The 23,715-nt window shown below is 45.9% G+C and overlaps 1 protein-coding gene across 5 annotated transcripts in view; it reads right to left on the bottom strand.

Moving 5' to 3' along the window:
- Positions 1-23,715, bottom strand: part of DMRT1 (doublesex and mab-3 related transcription factor 1) — a 113,418-nt gene that overhangs the window by 9,009 nt on the left and 80,694 nt on the right. Inside the window, exon 5 of one of the 5 annotated variants that reach the window (XM_038527161.1) lies at positions 9,957-10,108. The exons of the other annotated variants lie outside the window; for them this stretch is intronic. Coding sequence (XP_038383089.1) covers positions 9,987-10,108 — 122 coding nt within the window. The 3' untranslated portion in view covers positions 9,957-9,986. The remainder of the gene's footprint in view (positions 1-9,956; positions 10,109-23,715) is intronic. 5 annotated transcript variants of the gene reach the window in all.

Below are 23,715 nucleotides of genomic sequence, written 5' to 3'. Positions count from 1 at the left end.
AGGCTGGGCCAACAGCCCAAAGGCACGGCTGAACCAGCCGAGCCATCAGAGCCTCGTGGCAGAAACAGGAAGTCAGTCTACAAGGTGGAGGACAAACATCTGGGAAATCAGGCCAAGAACGTCTACCGTATATTGGCCGGGTGCAGTGCACACAGTGGGTGCTTCACAATGGATGCGCGTGTGGGGGAAAGACCACGGGATTTAGTCTTCGTAAGATGTGCCGTGACCACAGGACAGGGCTCGCCCGCACGCCGGCAGGAGTTGGGAGGACTACCAAGTGCACGGGCTCTACTGAATTCCACCTGTGTCTTTCCTGCACAGACTCCAAGCAAAGCCTGGCCACGGAGGCAGAGAAAAAGCCGCATCCAACACCTGCTGGGATGCACAGTGGAACCACGATCTCGGCCTGGGCCACGGCCAAGGAGCCTGGCTCCTGGTGAGCACATGGGACCGTGTTCCTGGGGGACTCTGGAATGCCTCAGGTCCAGGAGCAGCACCACAATGGGGTGGTCCCACGTGCGGCTGCAGCTGCCAATGGTGTAAACACGTATGGGACAGAACCACAGAAAGTAAAGCAGACCAGGGCAAATGAGGCTCAACGGTCATCTCTGGAGTAGATTTCCCATTTGATCCCGGGATCTGAGAAAACAGGAGGAATCACACCCACAAAGCAGGCTGTACGTGGCATCTGCCACTCTGGAGAACACACTGGAGAACTGGCCTGGCTCTGTCCGATATCCTGCAATGAGAGACAGATTGCAAGTAGTCCTGCGCTTCTCGCTGAGAAGCAGGAAGGGTTACAGAGGTTTCAGCCTTAAAGGGGGGGGGGGGGAGAGAGAGAGAGAGAGAGAGAGAGAGAGAGAGATGGAAATGTCAACCTGGAGGGGCTTCTGGTGAAGGCTAAGAAAAAGGATACAAGTTTTGGAGGCAACCCCACAGCCAGGAGGGCAGGTCACAAGAACAGGGAGCGCTGCCTATGAACCCAGCACCCAGGAACGAGCTCGATTCTCGACCAATCCACCAGCCAGTGGGCTGCCTTTCACCCTGGAATTCTATCATCTTCCCTAAAACACGCGGTTTCACAAAACGTTTAGGATACGCAGTGTTAGCCGTGTGGTTTTAAAGCAGTTTCTCATTTAGAAGTAGCCTGAGACTTTGCCGCTTGAAATGGATAAGGGAAAAAGTTGGCGAGCCACTTCTCCAATAGAACTTGCATACAATCTGCAGCTTGTAATTTAAAAGTAAACACTGTGCCCCCAAAGGATACGCTAGAAGCAGAGTAGAGAATGTTGTCGGGTATATTATTTTATCTTTACCACCCGGGGACTCAAGTCTTCTTTCAAAAAAGCAAATACAAAACTCCCAGTACTGGCTATCATGCTATGCCAACTTTTCGTTCTCCTTTCTAGCTAGCGTTACAGGAAATCTAAGACTAGTAATTATTAATATTTTCCTCTGGTTCAGAATAAGGAAGCAGACGCCAGGACACATCTAAATAAAACATACACCAGATGAAATCAGTCAGGATAGGAAATTCTAGGCATTTCCAGACAGGAGGGTACATGCCTACTCACAGCCACACAAGCTATTTCACCACCTAAATACATCACGGCCATCATCGACGGATAAGGTAAGTTCAGGTTACAAGAATAAGAATACGCTGTTTCGAAATGGTTCACGTTAAGAATGAAGAGAAATAACAAAATAAGAGCACAATGTATCCGTTTTTTTTTTTTCCAAAAGACAATTTCTACAGGGTGCCTAAGACCTCCCCTCCCAAAAAAATCAGTATATATATATCTCTGAAATATTTTTTATGTAAAGCATCATCTTTTCAATTAGCCCCCAAGAAAGGACTTCGACCCTTTTCTGTGTGTCTGGTTCATCTGTGGCTGATTGAGGCTTTCAGGGAATGCACCTTCTTCCCTCCAGGCCACTGTGCTACTTTTGCACTGTTTGAAGAGCGAAGAGCTCACGTTTGGACAAGTATTTTGGTTTGCCTTCCAGAAAAATTTCCTTTCTCTCCTCAACTGCAGCCTGTCTGAAGCCAAAGTTAATGGTGGCTGGTGCTTAGGGCTCCGCAGAATGACCCCCTCCAGCCTCTTTGGGTGAGAAGCTCCCCCACAGGCAAGGCAGGTGCTGGTCACTGAGCCCCGCTCTGATGTGACGAAAACTGATACTGGCAGGTATTTGCCAGCACGTGAGACAAATTTTTACTTCGCTCTTTCTTCCTCTGATCAACAGATTAGTTTCTCTTTCAGGATTTTCATTTTCTTGGGGCACCTGGGTGGCTCAGTGGTTGAGCATCTGCCTTCGGCTCAGGGCGTGATCCTGGAGTCCTAGGATCGAGTCCCGCATCAGGCTCCCTGTGAGGAGCCTGCTTCTTCCTCTGCCTGTGTCTCAGCCTCTCTGTTTTTCTCATGAAAAATAAATAAAATCTTTGAAAAAAGGACTTTAGTTTTTAAATTTTTCTTATTGTGGTAAAACACACATGACACAAAACAGATCATTTTAACTACTTTTAAGCATACATTTCAGGGGGGGTGTGTGTATTAGGTCTAGACACTGTCATGCACCTGCCATCTCCAGAACGTTTTCATCTTCCCATTCCCACCAAACAAGAACTGTCCTTTCCTTCCTCCCTCAGCCCCTGGGAACCAACCTTCTACATCCTGTCTCTGTGGGTGCGACAACTCCAGGAATCTCACATAAGTACAGTCACCCAGTGTTTGTCATTTTGTGACTGGCTTATTGTAGTACACATCGTCCTCAAGGTCCATCCATGCTGTAGCTTGTGACAGGATTTCCTTCCCTTTGAAGGCTGAAGAATGTCCCACTGTGTGTAGACACCACACTTAGACTATCCATTCATCTATCCATGAGTAGGTGGGCAGTGTCTGCCTCTGGCTACTGTGAATAATGCTGGTGTGATCGGTGGTGTTCCAATATCTGTTATTCAAGACCATATGGCAGTTCTTTGGAGCACATCCCCAGAAGTGGGATTGCTGGATTATAGAGTAATTCTAGATTTAGTTTTTTTTCAGGAACTAAGAGAATGTTTCACACAGCAGCATCCCTACCAGCGACACACAGGGGTTCCAATTTCTCCGCATCCTTGTTAACACTATTTTTTTTTTTAAATAATAGTCATCCTAATGAGTATTTGGTCTTTTTTTAAAAAAATAGATTTACTTATTTTATTTTTATTTGTTTTAAAGATTTATTTATTTATTCATGAGAGACACAGACATAGAGAGAGGCAGAGACACAGGCAGAGGGAGAAGCAGGCTCCCTGCGGGGAGCCTGATGTGAGACTTGATCCCAGGACCCTGGGATCACAACCTGAGCCAAAGGTAGGTGCTCAAACACTGAGCCACTATAGAATAAATCCCTAGATTTACTTATTCTAGAGAAAGAGCAAGCACGAGTGGGAGGGGCAGAGGGAGAGGGAGAAGCAGGCTCCCCACGGAGCAGGGAGCCCGACATGGGGCTTGATCTCAGGACCCTGGGACCACGACCTGAGCTGAAACCAAGTCAGACTGAGCCACCCAGGCGCCCGTGGGATTAATCTCTTCCCTCGATTTCTCCCCACACTTCTTAATGCTTACTGCTCTGTCTCCACTGTATGACCACCAAATTTAACTCAAGGGTTGGCCTCACCGCCCACTTGCTGGGTTCTGCCCGACAAGCTGGTGGCTGTCTTATTCCCAGGCAAGTCTTCCCCAGGTCACCCATGACGTGCTAATCACAGCCCCAGTTGCCCTCGTCTTCCCTCCTCCCCTCGGGAGCACTGGACTTGTGACCTTGCCTCTTCCCTCTACCTTCTACTGTGGCTCTCCTGGCTTTTGCCCCCATCCATCGCTTCTCTAGCCTCTACCCTAGACTTCCTCCAAACCGCATGACTCGTCACCCCTTGTCACACAAGCTTTATCATCTTCTTGCAAATGACTCCTTCACAATTTATAGCTCTTGCCCTGATTTCTCACAGAGAACTACTTCTGTATTTTGGTACCTGCTGGACATCTCCCATCTGGCTGAGCTTCTTGGACTATAAACTCACTGTGTTTATTTTTGTTATTATTTTTTAAGATTTTATATATTTATTCATGAGAGAGACAGAGAGAGAGGCAGAGACACAGGCAGAGTGAGAAGCAGGCTCCCTGCAGGGAGCCCGATGTGGGACTCGATCCCAGGACCCCAGGATCATGACCTGAGCCAAAGGCAGATGCTCAACCACTGAGCCATCCAGGTGCCCCAAATTCCCTGTGTTTAAAATTAAACCCATTACCTTTCCCTGCAGAGTAAACCCAATCCTCTTCTCTTGGGTCCTGAGCACACTCCCTTCAAGCTCCAAGCCTCAGGATTCTCTTAGGAAATTCCTCCCATCACGTCCCTCCCACCTCCGAGCACTGGCAAGAAGTCCTGCTCACGTGAAGCCCACAGAGCTCTCCTTTCCAGCCCCTATCCCTCCACACCCCAGACTGCATCCCACCCCTCATTCCCTTGTACCTAATCTGCTAGCATCTGGTTGTCCTCTCTCTCTATGCACTTTCTCCTGGATGGCCACGGTACTTCTAGAGGCCTGTCTCTTTTCCTCAATCAACACCTCTCGTGGCATCTGGAAAAGTCCAAACTTGCTGGCCTGGCCTGGACTCTGAGGAGCAACCTGATTTCCCACATCTCCCCTGCTCTTGAACCATGTACCAGACTCAATCCACTCTCTACCCCAGCACAGATCCTGCCTTTGATATGAGCTTGTGCTGGTCCCACTGGCCCCCAATCTCCACAGGTCAAACCCAGCTCAACCACTGAGCCACCCTGGTGCCCCTGCCTGTACCTGTGGTACTGTAACTTCCACCCTCCTGTCCCTTCCTCCTGCCATCATTGACCTATCAACTCTCCCCACAGAACAGGGTAGAGGGCTCCTGGGTGACTCAGCATCTGACTTGATCTCAGCTCAAGTCCTGATCTCACGGTCATGGGTTTGAGTACCACGTTGGGCTCTGCACTGGGCATGGAGTTTACTAAAAAAAAACAAAAAACAAACAAACAAACAAAAAACAGGGTACAGGATCCATGTAATATTTGTCTCTGGGGCCTTTCGGTGGCCACCAGTTAAAAGCCTTACCTCTGGTAAGCCCTCAACAAGTAGTAGTTGATGAACGAGAGAATGAATAGCTCGCTGGTCAAAGCCAGCTGATCTGTTTCCTGGACCCCAACCAATCATGACCAGCACAGGAGACGAGTGTGCACAAGAACAACAGCCGAGGGGCAGCTGTAAGGAAGGGGCAAAAGGAAGGCTGCCAGCCCACGTCCAGGAAAGGGTAAGGGGCCAGGCGAGCCAGAGCACACTGATAGATGTGACAATGAACCTGAGTCCTCAAGAAAGGTTCAGCATCCTGAAGGCAAAAAGAGGAGAATCCACATATAAACCTCCCTGTTGTCATAGGTGGGAGGCAGGGAACTTTGGCAGTGGCAGGAGAAACGGTCACTCATTCCATTTATATATGAAACAGCTAATTTCTCAAAGACAGAGAATGAACGAGGCATCATGAAGCTATTTTTTTTTTTTTTTTTGACAAGAAGGTGGGGAGGGAACAGAGGGGGAGGGAGAGAGAGGAATCTTAGCAGGTTCCATGCCCAGGAGTCCAATGAGGGGCTCGATCTCACCACCCTGAGATGAGGACCTGAGACGAAATCAAGAGTCAGATGCTCAACCGACTGAGCCACCCAGGCGCCCCTGGCTTTATTTATTTATTTATTTTTAAGATTTTATTGATTTATTCATGAGAGATAGAGAGGCAGAGACAGAGGCAGAGGGAGAAGCAGGCTCCCTGTAGGGGGCCCGATGTGGGACTTGATCCCAGGACCCCAGGTTCACACACTGAGCCAAAGGCAGATGCTCAACCAGTGAGCCACCCAGGGGCCCCCACTTTAGTTTCTTTCACTGCGGCTACTATCCTACAGTTTGGATGGACTACAGTTTATCAGTTAATTTCTCTATTGACAGTCATGTTTTGTACAAATGCTGCAGTTTCCTTATATACACTTGCTGGTGTTTTTCTGGGGTGACGCTGCAAAGGGGCATTTCAAAGAAAGCCTGCATCTCAGACTGTATTACATGTCGCCCTCTGAGCCGCCACACTGGGCTGCATGGTTTGCTAACAGATGCACGTGAAAATGCAGCTTTCCCTCAACTCTTGCTAGCATGGGACTATCGACCATCTGTATTTGGGCCAATCTACTGGGTGGACTGGAGTCCAGTGGTGGGCCCCATTTCCATCAGAGAGCCGAACCGCCTCTTGAGGAAATTTGGCAGGAGGGGAGGTGCCCTGGTCTAGTGACTGGACCATGCATGAGGCATCGGGCCACTGCATGGTCTTGTCCACCACTGCTCCTTTCCTGTCCCTGCTGGGAGAGGACAAGAGCAGGTACCAGACCCCAGGCCAAGCCCCCCCTGCACAGTCCATTTGTGCCTAACTGCCAGCTTGCACTGGATCCCAGCCAGCGTTCACGTAAGAACACCAGTTCTGGCACAAGCAAAAGTGCATGTAAAGAGCCCAGCAATTCTCATCTCTGTAGCTGCTCTTGTCACTAGAGGACCTGGTCTAAGGAGGTGACCCTACCTGCTTTCTCGCTGACACATTGCAGAAACTGTGCGCTCACTGCAGCTGAAAATAAGCTCTCTCTGTAGGAAAGGCTGTGGATGCTAAGGGGGGGGGGGTATCCAGGCCCAAGAGGTCAAGCGGACAAAGGCTGAGGTTTACATGCAAGAGCAGTGGTGGACACTCCGCCAAGAACTGGATTCACAAATGAAGCCCACGAAGATATGGAGGAACCAGCAGTGTTAGGAGACACGTTGTGAAAAACAAGCTGATGTGGTTTCCACTGTGTCATCCTAACATGACACATACACTGTCACAGACACGAAGCCACTTTAGAGAGCCTTACCAAGACGGAGAGATTCCCATTTAGAGGCAGAATGAACTTAGTCTGTTATTGACAAAAACATTAATGTCTCTATTAGGAAAAAAAAAAAAGTACTAATTCCTTGCTTCTGAAGACATCCTGATGTTAAACCACCCAGCTGTTTCGTATACTCCAGTGACTGTGAGCAGGTGCTTAACCCTTTAAAGCCTATGTTAAGAAACTGCAACACAGAATTTTCATCCTAGGAGAGAAGGTACAGGTCACAGAGCTCAACCTTCGAGCTTTAAAGATATGGAAGCTTGGGTAGCCCGGGTGGCTCAGTGGTTAAGTGCCGGCTTCAGCCCAGGGCGTGATCTGGAGACCCTGAATGGAGTCCCACGTCGGGCTCCCTGCATGGAGCCTGGTTCTCCCTCTGCCTGTGTCTCTGCCTCTCTCTCTCTGTCTCTCATGAATAAATAAATAAAATCTAAAAAAACAAAACAAAACCCCAGTAATTTGTGGAGTATTAAAAAAAATAATAAGTAAGTAAATAAATAAATAAAATAAAGATAGGGAAGCTGAGGCCCCAACGGTGACCTGCCCTCAAAGACAAATGCTGCACGAATCCGGGAGTCAATTGTTGTATCGTGAACCATTTCCTGACGCTCTGGTTTCGAGTCCGAGCAGGACGGGACTCCGTGCGGGTTTCAGTGATGGATGGGTCCTCCCCGCCGGTGCCCCGGTCGGGTGCTCCTGTTAGATGTATCAGGGGCCCTCGATACTGCTGACCGGTAGGTGCTGGAGCCTGCTGGGGTGAATTGGTTCATTTTTCATTGTCTCCATCTCGACTTCACGCAAGGTCATAAGAGGTGGAACCAGGTAATTACTTATCTACCCTGAAAATGCACCTACATGGATGTGCCCAGAGTTGGGCCTTCTCGTGTCTCCACGTGCCTAGGGGGGCATGCTGGCGGCAGGAGGTCTATGGGGTACATCCCGCCTTGCTGTCCACCGGCCCCTGCTCTCTCCTTGCTTGCTCAGACTGTCATCATTCTCTTATACCAGAGGAGGGGAAAAGCAAGCTTTTACATTAGGAAGGGTCTTTTGTCCTCCCCTCCCTTCCTCTCCTCTCCTGGGGCACAGGCAACTTGGCAAACATAAGGGGTCCTTTGAACCCTCTTTTTTTTTTATTTTTTTTATTTTATTTTATTTTATTTTTTTTGAACCCTCCTTGAACACGTTAGCATCTGGTAGCTCCCAGATTCCCAGAGCTTCTGGCTCTGTGTCAGACTCCCCTACGGGCCCTGCAGTCGAGGCAGAAGTCAGCACTCACCCCCCAGCCCCCGGCAGCCCCCCTGCTGGCCCAGGACACCCTGTCCCCTCCTCTGCAATCTGCTGCTGTGGGGCTCTGAAGGCTCTGCAGTAGGAGGATGCTGGGGAAGAGAAGGCAGGGATCTGCCAAGTGACTCCCACTTGATTTTCTGAAACACCCAGCATCTGACCATTAGCCACAAACAGATAAGTTGCCCCGACCCTTCACTGCACTGAATCACATGAGAGATTCCTGAAGTCTCTTTTGCTTGGAAAAGCGGCTTAAAAGATGTGAGAACCGGGGCAGCTGCCTCCTCCTGGATTCATTTTCAGCAGCTCAGATGATGCTTGGACATCAGTGCTGCCTATTTCAGCAAAACTGTGGCTTTCTGGGGGAGAACCCCGGGGGCAGCTTTGTGAAGGCGAAGAAGAGGAGAGTTGGAGGCAGGTGTTTCCCTGGGTGGTGTCTGCAGCAGGCAGGGTGCCACGCCGTGGCCTTGTGCGGGTCAGTCCCGGTTCGAGGCCTGAGGACAAATTCTGCCTCTGATGCTCAGCGCTCGTGGGACCTTGGATGCTAAGTACCACCTCTGGGCCTCAGTTTGTAAAATCTGCCAAGTGAACTTATTACTACCCACCTCCCCAAAGGGTTTTTGCGGAGACGATAAGCAAAGTACAGCCTGGAACACGATAGGGCCTCAATGAATGATAGCGATTATTACTAATAATTATGCTAATAAATAATGTGGGCTGAGGCTCATTTCACAAGCCTGCTTACCTAGGTCAGCATTCAGCTCCTGCTGGAGACCGGGGGTCCAGCCTTCCTAAGAATCCCTGTTTCATCCCGCAGTGTCCACTGCCTGCACTCATTACAGTGTTCCCTCCTATGGTTCATTCACGCAGGGCTGTGGAGGGCTGGGTTTCCAGAATGGCCTCTGTTCTTTAATTTCCTTTTATCCTTCCTTTCTTACTTTCTGCCTTTTTCTATCACTTTTTATTACTACAAAAATAATACATGTCTACAATACACATTTAGCAAACTACGTCCTTCCGTATTTGGTAATTTGACACAGAAGCTTCTAAGGACCTTTACATAAATGGGTGACTTTGGTTTCAGGGTGATAAATTTACCCCCTTATCCTAATGCGAATATCTGTGTCTTTTCAATTTTACCTGGGTTTATTACTGTGAAAACTAGCACTTCTTCCTAATACCAATAATTAGAAATTCACTTTATTCGGTGCTGGGACAAATACTTCACTAGGATTCTGGAGCCTCAGTGAAGCGCTAGAAAACAGGAGTTACTGTTAGGAGAAAGTAACTGTGTTAGGACTTTGATTCTTTCAGTACCAGAGGTTTTCTGGTTTGTTCTAGGACTGTTTTCTCATTAAGTCCCAGGAAGGGAGGCAGAGTCTTAGCTGGAGATTCTCTCACCAGTAGATGTTTTGAAGGCTGTGACTCAGAGAGAGAATGGGGACACAGGCTGTGCATGGGCCAGAATGTTTTTCCCACATGTTACAGAAACCTGACCTAGTCAAAGGGACACTCAAAACGTACCCACTTAGAAATAGTATGTCCTGGATACTGAGTGGTACTTAAGAGCACTTTAGAAATTTGGCAGCACTTTAGAAATTTGCCCTGCCCCCAGAGGACATCCCTGCAGTGTCCAGGTGTCCAGAAGCCACCTGTTTGGAATGAGAACATTGGCAAGAGGGTCAAAGCATGAAGCCACCATTTACCTCGTGAGTTAAATTCATCATTAGTGCTTCTCATCCAGAGCTCCAAGTGGTTCCGGGATGGACAGGACTGTTTCTGGAGCGGGTCGAGGTGAAGGGGAAGGTGTAATCTAGCAGAGGGGAGACCAGGGAAGAGGCCCAGGGACCACAGATTCCTAACAACAGACAAGAAGTGCGAACAGGTGAGAAAGACACAAAGGATCAGACAAGGGGCAACTGAGTGGCTCAGTGGTTGAGCCTCTGCCTTCGGCTCAGGTTATGATCCCAGGGTCCTGAGATCGAGTCCCACATTGGGCTCCCCACAGGGAGCTTGCCTCTCCCTCTGCCTCAATCTGTGTCTCTCATGAATAAATAAATAAAATCTTCAAAAAAACAAACAAAAGCACAAAGGATCAAACAATCAAGTAAAAACCCCACCACCTTCCTCCTGAGTTTGCTTCAGATGGCCGCTGGCATACATCTGAAGCACTTACTGATCACCTGCTCTCTTACTCTGCAATGGAACAAGTAGAGAAAGACGGTAATGTTGACTGAATACTTGGTATGTTTTATGTTTAATCGCAACAGCCTCTTACATTATTGTTTTCATCGATAGATGACGAGGAATCGAGGTTCCAAGTTATGAAATTATTCCCACGGTCACATCCCCAATAAGTGACCCAGCCGGAATCTGGTCCCAGGTGTCTCTGGTTACAGGTGTGTCTGGTGTTTTCCTTATGAGAACAGAGACTTGTTTTATTCACGGCCCTATACCCTGTGGCTATAGCCATGAGGGGGACAGAGCACATGCTTAATAAATATTCTAAGAATGAGGTAACTGGTTTGCACCACACTGCTTTTTTAATGCTTAAGAGTTTTATTTGTTTTTTGTTTTTTAAGATTTTATTTACTCATGAGAGACACACAGAGAGAGGCAGAGACACAGGCAGAGGGAGAAGCAGGCTCCCTGTGGGAGCCCAATGTGGGACTCGATACTGGGACTCTGGGATCATGACCTGAGCTAAAGGCAGATGCTCAACCATTGAGCCACCCGGGTGCCCCAACTTAGGAGTTTTAACTAGTTCTGTAGGTGGATGAGGAAATAAAAAGGAGTAGGAGTTGTCTCATTGGTGAGGACACCCAACTCCCTAATGGGCCTCTTCTAACCCTATAGACAGGAAATAAAGCCTGTTCTGAAATTTATGCTTTAAAAAATGATAGTATAATCAAAAGGACAGGCAGCGCAAAACTTAACAGTTGGTGCAATTTAAATAACGCTTCCGATTCCCAGGAAGCTTGCCATGTAACTGCGGAAAGCACTTCCACGTGTAAATTGGTCACTTTTGAGATGAGCCGGTACCTTCTGAAATTAGCAGATTACTTAAGCTTGAAGGAGCTAAGGTCACCATTTGTTATTTGATTGCTCTTTGCTCTAAGCTTCGAGGGCAGCCAATAATGCAGAGTGCTGGACTTCCACTCTTGTTTTCAAATTAAAGATTTAATTACAATCTTCACTGAAGATGAACCAAGTGTGAAAATACCTGATCTACTTGGAACGCGGGATCGAGGAGGAGTGTGTGGGTTGGAGTCAGTGCCCGGGCATTTAAATACTTTCAACAGTAGCATTAAGGGTGAAATCAATTATATTATGACCAAATGCTGCCCTGAGGGTTAGTCAGAGTCAGGGAAATTTATATTCTTCTTATTTATCATTTTCTTACAGCTGAAAGTTTTTTTTTTTTTTCTTGGTAGTTATTGTGATAGACAACAGACTTGAATCTCCAAGACTTCCAGGTTGGCAAGGCAGACACATCTTTGAAATGCGTGGAGACACACTTGCAGACTAACCCCGTGGCCACTGTGGATTCATGTGTCAGGTGTGCCTATGAAAAAGGCTGAGGCTGAGAGTTCTCTGTATGTCTGCTGAATTAGGCCTATTTATTGTAGTGTTCACATCCTCAATCAGGCAGTAATAAAAGCAGTCTTTCCAAAACCTATAGGATGGCACCACATTACTTACTTTTTTTTTTTAAAGATTTTATTTATTTATTCATGAGACACACAGAGAGGCAGAGACAGGCAGAGGGAGAAGTAGGCTCCCTGCGGGGAGCCCGATGTGGGACTTGATCCCAGAACCCCGGGATCACGCCCTGAGCCGAAGGCAGACACTCAACCCCTAAGCCCCCCAGGAGCCCCACATTACCTACTTTTTTATGCCTGTTTTTTCTTTTAAAGATTTTCATTTATTTATTCATGAGAGACATACAGAGAGAGAGAGAGGCAGAGACACAGGCAGAGACACAGGCAGAGGGAGAAACAGGCTCCATGCAGGCAGCCTGACGTGGGACTTGATCCCAGGTCTCCAGGATCAGGCCCTGGGCTGAAGGCGGCACTAAACCACTGAGCCACCCGGGCTGCTCCATTACCTACTTTTTTAAGGTAATAGTTTTAATAAGGTTCTTTCACTGTGGAGGAAAGAAGGTGCCTGTATGCCTTTGGCTTTAGTTTCACTTGTTCTAATATTTCTCTTAGTGACCAGAGTGACGTTACATTGTCCAAGAGTTTAAGAGTAGATTCATGAGGCTCCTGGGTGGCTCAGGCAGGACTCTTGATTTCTGCTCAGGTTATGATCTGAGGGTTGTGTGATCGAGCCTCACGTCAGGCTCTGTGCTAGGCGTGGAGTCTGCTTGAGATTCTATCTCCCTCTCCCTCTCCCCCCCTCTCTGATCACATGCATGTTCTCTCTAAATAAAGAAATAAAATCTTTTTTAAAAAAAAGAGAAGAAAGGGGATCCCGGGGTGGCTCAGCGGTCTGGAGCCTGCTTTGGCCCGGGGCACGATCTTGGGGTCCCAGGATCAGGTCCCACGTTGGGCTCCCGGCGTGGAGCCTGCTTGTCCCTCTGCCTGTGTCTTTTTTTTTTTTTTTTTTATGATAGTCATACAGAGAGAGAGAGAGAGAGGCAGACCTCTGCCTGTGTCTCTGCCTCTCTCTCTCTTTCTCTATCATGAATAAATAAATAAAATCTTAAAAAAAAAGAAGAAAAAGAAGAGAAGAAAGACTTACGTGAGTTAACATGAAAGATCTCTAGGTGGGATTGAAAAAAGTAGACTGAACTTTAGATTGATGATTGAAAAAAGTAGATGTGAGCAACAATACGGTCGCTACAACCCCACTTGTGTTAAAAAGCAAAAAAGTCTGGAAAGACACACAATTTAGCTTGTGAGGCAACTGTTAAATGAGGAGAAAGACAACACAGTACATGCACATATTACATATTACAACTGGTTAAAAATATGTATGTGTATTCAAAAAAAAGACAACGGTCAGGAATTTCAGACAAAATAAAAAACAGCTGTGTTCTGTTCACTCAAGAAAAAATAATGTTATTTTGACTGTTCACTCAGAAATATGTTTGGAGAAACCATAGTTTTCCAATTTGTTTTTAACTGGTCTCTTTTAAATCTGACTTAACAGGCCCTTTCTAGACAAATAAAGCACAAAGATAGCTGTACGGCAAGTTTCATCTTGATGCAAGTATGAAATGCCTGATTGCAAACTATTTTCAAAGAAAAAATATGTAACTAGAGTCTAGTGATATTATTCATATGACCCACTTTAAGCTATTTTGATTTTTGGAAATGCTACTTTGCAGAAGGTCTAACTGGCTGATAAAAATCTGCAGTGCATTATTACCATTAATCTGTTGTGATACAGCAGGTCTTCCTCCAACAATTCTGGACAATTCCTTTGGTTAAGCTGCTCATTTTGGGATGCGCGCTTTAGGCAACTAGATTTACTAAATTATCTTGTTAACTTTATAAGCTTCTAAGATAAAACCTTATATACCTCCCAAAGCAAATAAGGAACTAGAATAAAAAAGAGACCATGATGTCTGTTTGGAACATTATAGAACAGTAATACTTTATGACACAAACCCTGTTACTCTAAGTGTGACCTTATACTACAGGCACAAATAAGATATCTGAAATAAAGTCAAACTTAAAGCCTGATTCAGGCGTGGCTCCATGTACACAAAAGATGTAGTTGCTTCTAAGTAAGTGATTTGAGATTCCGGGAACAAAAGATTTTGTCCTCAAAATACACCTGCCACCCACACCAAAATACCTGAAATTCCACCATTAGAAATTCATTTCTTCAGAATAAACACCAATGTCCTTTGAGAATGCAAATAATCAGAAATACTTAAACCTAAAACCAGTATTTTTTTTTTTACATTTTTAAAAATTAAGTTCAATTTGCCAACATAAAGTATAACCCCCAGTGGTCATCTCATCAAGTGCCCTCCTCAGTGCTCATCACCCAGTTACCCCATCCTTCCACCCACCTCCACTTCCACATCCTTTTGTTTCCCAGAGTTAAGGTTTCTCATGGTTTGTCTCCCTCTCTAATTTTTCCCACTCAGTTCCCTTCCTTTCCCTTATAATTCAATATTATTTTACCATGTTATTTATCAGGCTGTTTTCTCTCCAAAGAGAGGGTGCCACAGGGGAGCAAGGTTCCAAACGCAGGAACAAGTCCTAGATATGTATGCGGGCCCTCACTCTGTGAAGCAGTTGGATACGATGATGAAAGCCAATTCATTTCTCTCCTGGATTGGTCCTGTCTAAAACACCTTCAACTGTAATCTTTCTAGGAATTTTGGCAGGCACAAATTCAATCAGAGACATACAAGTGAGATCATGAAATTCCTAGAAAACCAATAATGATAACTACAATTGACTGAGCACAAACCCTATGCCATATGCAATATGAATCCCTGGTCAGAGGGAGGAAGACGTCTGTCCAGAGTTGTGCAGCACTAAGGGACAACCCAGGTTGGCACACACCATACTCAATTTTCCATTGTTCAACAGTGTCCCACACCCCCCAAAAAAAGTTACAAAGGAAAATAATCTGACCATGAATCATTGTTGAAGCTCCCCAAATCAATCAGATTCTCTGAATGGTCACTCATACTTTCAATCTTTCTTTAAGTACATATATTTTGATTAAGAAAGGTAAAAAAGGGACACCTGGATGGTTCCACGGTTGAGCATCTGCCTTTGACTCAGGTCATGACCCTAGGATCCTGGAATCGAGTCCTGCATCAGACTCCCTACATGGAGCCTGCTTCTCCCTCTGCCTGTGTCTCTGCCTCTCTTTGTGTCTCTCATGAATAAATAAATAAAATCTTAAAAACTTTTTTTAAATAAATAAGTAAATAAACTTCCCCAGAGAATAAAGGAAGAGGAATGATTCCTGTTTCATCCTATGAGCTTATGACAACCACGGTGCAAAAACATGATACAAATACCAGAAGAAAAGGAGAGAAGGTTGAGCTCACTTACGGTTTTAAGTACAGAAGTCCTAATAAAGACAGGTAAAGTGAATCCAACAATGTATTAAAAAGATAGTGTCTCATGACCAAGTAAGATTTATTCTGGGAATATGAGGAAGATTCTACATTAGGAAATTCATTAACGTGACTTACTGCATTAAAAAGAGAAAAATCACACGGCTATTTTGATGGATGCCAAAAAATCATTGATAGAAAGGTATGGCACATTCTTGTAGCTATTCACATGCATTACCATCGCGCACACTGGACAGGGACAGAACACAAACTATGTGAATCTATATGAAAGAAATGATAGAACTTCACTCTGACACTTCTGCTTTTCTGTATTATCTGATTTTCCCCCCCAATTATCTTGTATTGCTTTTTGTAAAAATAATGGTAGCGATGGCCTGGCATGAAGCCTTGAAGTAGGGAGTCACCCAGAGAACAATCCAAAGCCCTCTTCAGGAAGCTGCAATCTATAGTCCGTGCCAATAAAAGAAATAGTAATGTTCAAAGAGCAGATGAAGAAAAGAATATTGACAGAAAATAGAAATCAGTATTTTCAGCACAGGCAGAGAAGTTTCCTAGATCAAAACAGCAGAACCAGGGAGAACTAACTCCATTCTTGTAATTCACTTTGGAAAACATCATGATTTACAGGTTTTAGAGCTGGCTACTTCAAGGAGAGGACGTGGCCAATGAGGGAAGCTGGGAGCACCAAGGAGGGAGTACAGATCGTTCCTGTACATGGTACAACATGGGAGGGAGCCCTGCAGCGATGGGAACTTATAGGAAAGTCCTTAGCAGCCTCATGAGCTGTTCCAGGAGCAGAGGGTGGGCACCAGGGTTATCTCAATATGAAAGATCCTGGACCACCCAGGACACACAGCTGAGCAGGAGGTGAGGTTAGGATGCAGCTACTACGGAAACCAACAGGATTTTTAGGGGAGAGGGCCCATGAGGGATGAATACGTGGTCACTGAAGGCATCCCTAGAACACTGGGGGTGAGGCAACTCAACCAGGAGGAGCTGGGGGTGGTTAGAAAGTCACCCTGGAGCTGACTACCCCACCACCCTCCTCTCTCAGATCAAGGACTGCCTCTGCCCTTGGCCTAAACTTAGACTGTTACAGGACCCAGTGAATGTTGTTATTTTTTTTCTTAAAATTCATTTTTTTTTAGAGAGAGAACATGCAAACGGCGGGGGGGAGGGGGAGGGGGAGAGAGAGAAGAGAGAGAATCCTGAAGAAGACACCCCAAGGAGCATGGACCCCGGGCTCCCAGGACCCTGAGATCCTGACCTGAGCGAAAACTAAGAGAAGGCTGCCCAACCAGCTGAGCCACCCAGGCACCGCGATCCTGTGAATGTATTTCAATGCCACTAAAGTGCACACTTTAAAATGGCAAAAATGGCAAATTTTATGTTCTAGACATTGCTCACATGGCCCAGCAAGCCCTACAGAACAGCAAGTGGAAGACGACAGTGGCCCAACCAGAAAGAAAACCAAAGAGAAGGCAGACGAGACCAAAAAAAATCATGAGACGGTTCTTTCCGTTAGTACGAAAGGCTAGTACAGAGTCCATGGTGCCAGGGCCGGCAGTCAGATCTGCAGCGTCTGCGGCCTCACCACGAAGGGTCAGGGTCGGACCTCCAATCACCTAAATTTGCAAAAGAACAAGTGCAGCCAATTTGCACAGTTGTCTCAACAACCCAAGTAACTCACAATGGGGTAGCACACGTCCTACCTACAGAAGAGCCATCAACCCAAGGAGAGAAATACATTCTCCAAAAAACATGATTCCTTCCCCAAGGAACTTGTGGGGCGAGCCAGCATGCCCTCCTTCCAGGGCTCCGCACACCACTGGCTCATATCAGGCAGTGGCCCGGGACAAGGCTGACACCCACGGCTGGTACAATTACAGTAAAATGTTCCCAGCCCCAAGAACGATTTGGGGATAATTTCACTTACGGCACGGGGGACCCTTTTCTACCTATCAATACACAGAACAATACACAATAAACCTCTCTGGCTTAACGGCAGCCAAGTGCTATTCGCAGGATTAAAAAATGAGCAAATCATTTGCCTCCATTTCCAGGAGACAAACATTGGGTTTGTTAAGTAAACAAAAAGTCATTTGTACTCAAAAGACCACTCAGGATGGATATAAACAGTTCTGATTTACTCCAACGGGTGTGGAGGGGGTGTCATTTATTTCCGTCCACTTAGCACTGTAACAACTGCTTTTCAAAAACCGACATTGATTCATGAAAATGAACATACGGACTCTCTTTGCAGCATAAACCCCAACAGCCTCAGGCAACAGAAATGTAGTACAAGGCGCTGGAGACGGGCCTGCGGAAGCAAGCCATTAGCCGGTATTTAACGCAATCTATGGCTCATCAGAAAAGCGCTTAGCACAGGAGTCAGACCCAGACAGCCACTTAACTGTCCCCTCCAGCGATTACACTCTCTCAACCCAAGAGTGTGTCAAATTAAAACAACTACACATTGACTTTTTGCTTCTGTAAACATTAAGGGGTGATTGACAACGTGAGGCTGCAGCCAGCCAGGCATTATCATCCACCTCTCTTGCTTCCCTGCTCCCAGGTCTGTCTCCTTAGGGAGAGTGCTACAGAGGGCCAAAGGGTTTCAGGGCTCTCTCGCCGGAGCTCACCTAAGGAGGGCCTACCATCTTGTACGGATGAACGGCTTCAGGTGATCTTAGAAAACTAAGCATTTTAAAATACAGTATCTGTCACTGTCTTTTAAGAAACATGCTACTCACTTCCAATCAGGAAAATGCAAGATCAGCCAGTCTTCTTCCCACACTATTATCTATTCTCACTGCTTTACTATGATCCTGATTTTGGAAGGATTCTCTTATTTTATTTGCCTTTATTACACAACCATAAGGGGTAAGAAAAAGGTACAGTTGAGACAGATGGAGAGACAAATACCTAAAAGTAAAACAAACAAAAATAATAATAAATAAGCAGGAATATGTATTCATCACTGATATCCAGGTGAATCATCAACTGGCAACTTTACAGTCTTGTTCTGTGGAATGGACACGTCATGCCTAATGTTCTCTGATGATCACAGACAAAGGCCACAGGCAAGTGTTATTAACCCTTCTGATGCTTTTCCCTCTTGGTGCCAAGACCATCCAAAGAGGAAAGGAGTCTTCAAGTAAGGGAAAACTGGATGTGCACATGCAGAAGAATGAAGCTGGACCCTACACCTTATACAAAAATGAACTCAAGATGGGTCACAGATATAAACGTTACAGCTGAAAGTATAGAACTCTTAGAAGAGAAGATGGTGATGGTACAGAGTAGGGTGGGATGGGGGGAGCTTTATGACGTTAGCTTTGGCAATGGCTTCTTGGATACGACCCCAAAAGCATAGGCAACAGAAGAAAGAACAGACAAATTGGATTTCATCACGATTAAATAGGTCTGTCTCTGTGTGTATCAAATGAGGGGAAAATACAATCCACAGAGAGAAACTCACAGAATGGGAATTCGTATTTGCAATTGGTATCTCTGATGGGGGATCCAGGCCACTTCCCTCCCCAACACCTTGTTTTTTGTTTTTTTTTTAAAGATTTTATTTAACTCATGAAAGACACAGAAAGAGAGGCAGAGACACAGGCAGAGGGAGAAGCAGGCTCCCTATGGGGAGCTTGATGTGGGACTTGATCCCAGGACTCCAGGATCACGACCTGCGTTGAAGGCAGACGCTTAACCACTGAGCCACCCAGGCATTCTCCATTCTCCACCTCTCAGTTTTAATGCAAGCAATCCTTGGCAAGTCCCCAAGGACTCACATGTTCACATGCCACCCCATGGCCAGAAGACAGGTTTTCCACCCATTCTTGGACTGAGATCAACCAAGTTCTAGTCTACTCACTTCAATCTGCTATTTAGAATTTAAAATGTGCAACATAGGTTATTAGGTCCAAAGATCAGCCAATGTTAATCAGGATTCAATTATTCCTCCCTCAACCCTACAGGTTATTTGAAGAAGGGCTGATGTTACCACAAGAGTTAGGCTTTTATTACATGTTGCTGAATATTTATTTATTTATTTATTTATTTATTTATTTATTTATTTATTTGATTTTAGTAATCTCTACACTCAATGTGAGGCTCAAACTCAGGACTCTGAGATCAAGAGTCACACTCTCTTCTGACCGAGCCAACCAGGCACCCCAAAAGTTACTTTTAAAATAGTGTTTGGGGCAGCCTGGGTGGCTCAGTGGTTTAGCACTGCCTTCAACCCAGGGAGTGATCCTGGAGACCCAGGATCGAGTCCCGCATAGGGCTCCCTGCATGGAGCCTGCTTCTCCCTCTCTCTGTGTCTCTGCCTCTCTCTCTCTCTCTCTCTCATGAATAAATAAATCAAATTAAAAAAATAAAATGGTGTTTGTTGAACTTATATTACCTGAGTCATTCCTTTGTCTCAGGTTTATTTTTTTTATTTTTTAAAAAAGATTTTATTTATTAATGAGACACATAGAGAGAGAGAGAGGCAGAAGGAGAAGCAGGCCCCATGCAGGGAGCCTGACATGGGACTCGATCCCAGGTCTCCAGGATCACGCCCTGAGCTGAAAGTGGTGCTAAACCGCTGAGCCACCTGGGGCTGCCCTTTTGTCTCAGGTTTAAACACCATGCTGCACCTCCCGTAACAAACTGGCCCTCACCTGTCCAGGACAGAACCACCATCCGTCCAACTGAACACCAGTGATGATGGACATATCTTAGTTCTGCATGATCCAATATGGCAGCCACGAACCATACGTGGTTGCCGAGCACTAGAACGTGGCTAGTGTGAGCGAAGAATTGGATTTTAAATTTTAATTCATGGAAGTCAGAATAGCCCCATTTACCTAGAAGCTCCTGTATTACATAGTACAGGCTCCAGAGAGCAGGCTCAAGAGCTGCAATGCTGATAGTCTGAGGTTGGAAAGACAGAGACATGGAGTCAGGAGACAGCCCAAGCTTTGTCACTTATTCTCTACTGAGCAGTTTGCTCTGCTCTCAAATAAGGCCAATGATTTTTGCTCTACCTACCTGTGGATTCACATAAAGATACTCCCATCTCTGTCCCTGGTTCCCTGCACAGGGTTCCTATAACCCTGGGAATTTCCTGAGTGATAAGGGCAACAGAAGCCTCTTTGATTCTGATAAGGTGGCACTTGGTGGGCCCCTGGACCATTTTAAGATGGGGGCTGAGCACCAGAAAGGCCCAGCCTTAGTTAGAAGCTAAGAAATTCTAGCCATGCCCCATCAACATCCAAGGAGGGGATAGAGGCCAATGGCCAACAATTCAACCATTGTGCCTAATGATGAAGCCTCCATACGACAGGGTTCAGAGAGCTTCTGGGTTGGTGAACACATCAAAGTGCTGGGGGCTGATGCCCCGAGAAAGGCATGGGAGCTCTCCACCCTCTCCCCATTCTTTGCCCTATACATCTCTTCCATTTGGTTATTACTGAGTTACATCCTTTATATTAAACCAGTAATAATCAGGTGGATGAAGGTCCTAGTCTCTGCCACACTTGCCAAAAAAATAAGCTAAGTCTAACTTGTAGCATCACACTGGCATGAACTGTTTAAAGTCATACAGAGCACTCACTACAAGGGCAAAGAGGATAAGGAATCAGAAATCCTTTTCCCAAAATCAGATATATGGGGGAATAAAAGATGTAACCAGTTTGTAGGGTGGGGGAATGTAGGAAAGAGCAACCACCTGGAAAAGAAGCGCTCTGGGTGAGTGGGGTGTGCCTGACCCCAGCACTCTCCATCTCTGGAAAACACCCCTGCTCTGGGCATCTGACTGTCAAATCAGGGCCTGCCATGGGCAGGGCCTGGCACATCAGACGTTAGAAGGTGAGTGGTCAGCAGATTCCAAACACTAGCCATGGGGCTGGGAACACACCGGCTCACTAGATCTCTGCCTCCTTCTCCTATGTCCCAAGAACATCATCAAGAAGAGAAGACATTTAGAGACACTGAATTCTTCAAGGGTGTTACATACTCTACTGTGTTCCCCTAAATTCCTATGTTAAAGCCCTAGCCGCCAAGGAGACTGCACTGGAAACTGGGCCTTTAGGGAGATTAACTGAATTTTTTTTTCAAATTTATTTATTCATGGGACACCTGGGGGGCTCAGTGGTTGAGCATCTGCCTTTGGCTCAGGTCGTGATCCTGGGGTCCTGAGATCGAGGTCCACATTGGGGACTCCCCCGCAGGGAGCCTGCTTCTCCCTCTGCCTGTCTCTGCCTCTCTCTGTGTCTCTCATGAATAAATAAATAAATCTTAAATTTTTTTTAAAAAAAGCAAGAGAGATCAAAGCTCTTTCTCTTTCTGACTTTCTGAGCACACAGACAGGCCGTGTGAGGACAGGTGAGGCAGCCGGCTATAACCCCAACCACCCCTTGACCTGGGACATCTAACCACCAAAACCGTGAGAAAATACGTGTATTACCGAAGCCACCCAGTCTGTGCTATTTTGTTATGGCACCCCGAGCAGAATAACATAAATCGTGTTAGCATTAAACAAGAAAGTAACACAGCCTGGCTTGTTCAATGTCCATATACATCAGTTCCTCTCATTTCATATAATACGTTCTACTCATTACAGGCACTCATGTGTTGAGTTGAAAGAGCTGGAGATTTACCAAAATAAAATTACACACATATTTCACCTTGAGAATTTTATGGTTTCATAGATGGTTTTTGTTGTTGTTTTTGTTGTTGGGTCCTGCAACAGTTTTCGAACTCAAAAGAAACCCAGCCCTTCCATATAATGGAATATTATTTCGCCATAAAAAGGAACGAAGTGCATGGTACAACGTGGATGAACCAAAAACGTAATGCCGAGCAAAAAAAGCCAGAGGCAAAAGGTCACCTAAGATTCCATATAGGAGAATACGCCAAATCCATAAAAACAGAAAATAGAATGGTAGCTTCCAGAGGGTGGGAGCGAGGTACAAAGGAGGAGTGACTGCATAGAGGGGAATCTTTTTGGGGCAATGGAAACATTTCTGGGATTAAGATTGTGGTGATGGCTGCACAATTTTGTCAATATACTAAAAACCACTGAACTGTATACTTAAAGGAGATGAATTTTATGGTGTGTGAACTGTGTATCAATAAAGCTGTTCTAAGCAAACAAATAATTCAAGCCCCATGCAACCTCTCTAACCATGTAAGTAACAAAGGCAAAATGTGCCCGGATAGGGCTGCATATTTGGAACATCTGCCCACAAAGTGTGGATGTAATCCTGGTTTCTCTAGCTTAAGAAGAAAAAAAAAAAAAAACACCCAACACATCTCTCCTTAGGTTAGAGAGACCTCGACCAAGTCCTGCATTAAGAGCAAGAAAGCGGGGCACGCGGCTAGGCCCTTCCAGGGCCTGCAGAGGCTCAGAGGGAAGGCTGTTCTCCTGTGGATGCAAAGGAAAGGCAGGCGTCCCCAAGATCTGCTGACATTTAAGGGTCACTGCCCCATGCTCTCTGCCATGGTTCACATCCTGGACATGATGCCAGGTCCACGGACAGAAAACTGGCACTCCAGGGGTTTACCACCTGTGTGCTGACCGAGCCGTTGGTTTACATCCAGGTAGAGGTTCGGGAAGCAGATAGAGAGAACCTGGTCCTGCGGAGAGTTTCAAAGAGTCACTGTTCTGCCCCACAAAGTGGTACGAGGCCACAACTGAACCACCAAACGCACAGATTAGAGATTCCCATTCTGGTTCTGGGCGGCAGTGGGTTACATTTTATTTGCTGCTGTGTTAATGGATCTAACCCGTAAAACGGGAAAAAAGAAATGTGTGGTGTTATCTGGGGCTACAATGAATCACCGTTTGACTGAAATGGAGGAAGAAACACTACAGTTAGTGTGGAAGAGGAGGACATATAATCCAGAAGTTCTTCACCCAGAAACCCGTGAATGGCTTTAACCAAAGTAGGAAACCACTCCAAGCATGATCAGCACTGCCATGTGTACTATTTTTACCAGAAATATAAATGAAGCAACTGTTAAAACTCCTGAGTATGCTTCCAGAAAGTGTGGCGGTCCTGTGTTCAGATTTCCCTTTCACTGTTTACCTCTGGGGTCCTACAACGGTCATTCAGAGAAGACTTGAAAGGAGCCAGAGATCACCAGGTTTAGCAAATAAAAGCACAGGATGCTAAGTGAAATTGAAATTTTGGGCAAAATAAATTATTTTTAGCATAACAAAATATTGTGAACATAATTACATTAAAAGAATCGTTCGTGGGGCAGCTGGGTGGCTCAGCGGTTTAGTGTCTTCCTTTGGCTCAGGGTGTGATCCTGGGGTCCTGGGATCGAGTCCCGCATTGGGCTCCCTGCAGAGAGCCTGCTTCTCCCTTTGCCTATGTCTCTACCTCTCTCTGTGTTTGTCTTTCATG

The sequence above is a fragment of the Canis lupus genome, chromosome 1 (genome assembly GCF_011100685.1).
Source record: "Canis lupus familiaris isolate Mischka breed German Shepherd chromosome 1, alternate assembly UU_Cfam_GSD_1.0, whole genome shotgun sequence".
Lineage (NCBI taxonomy): Eukaryota > Metazoa > Chordata > Mammalia > Carnivora > Canidae > Canis > Canis lupus.
The sequence above is the reverse complement of the archived record's forward strand: the minus strand, read 5'-3'. Positions and strand labels throughout refer to the sequence as shown.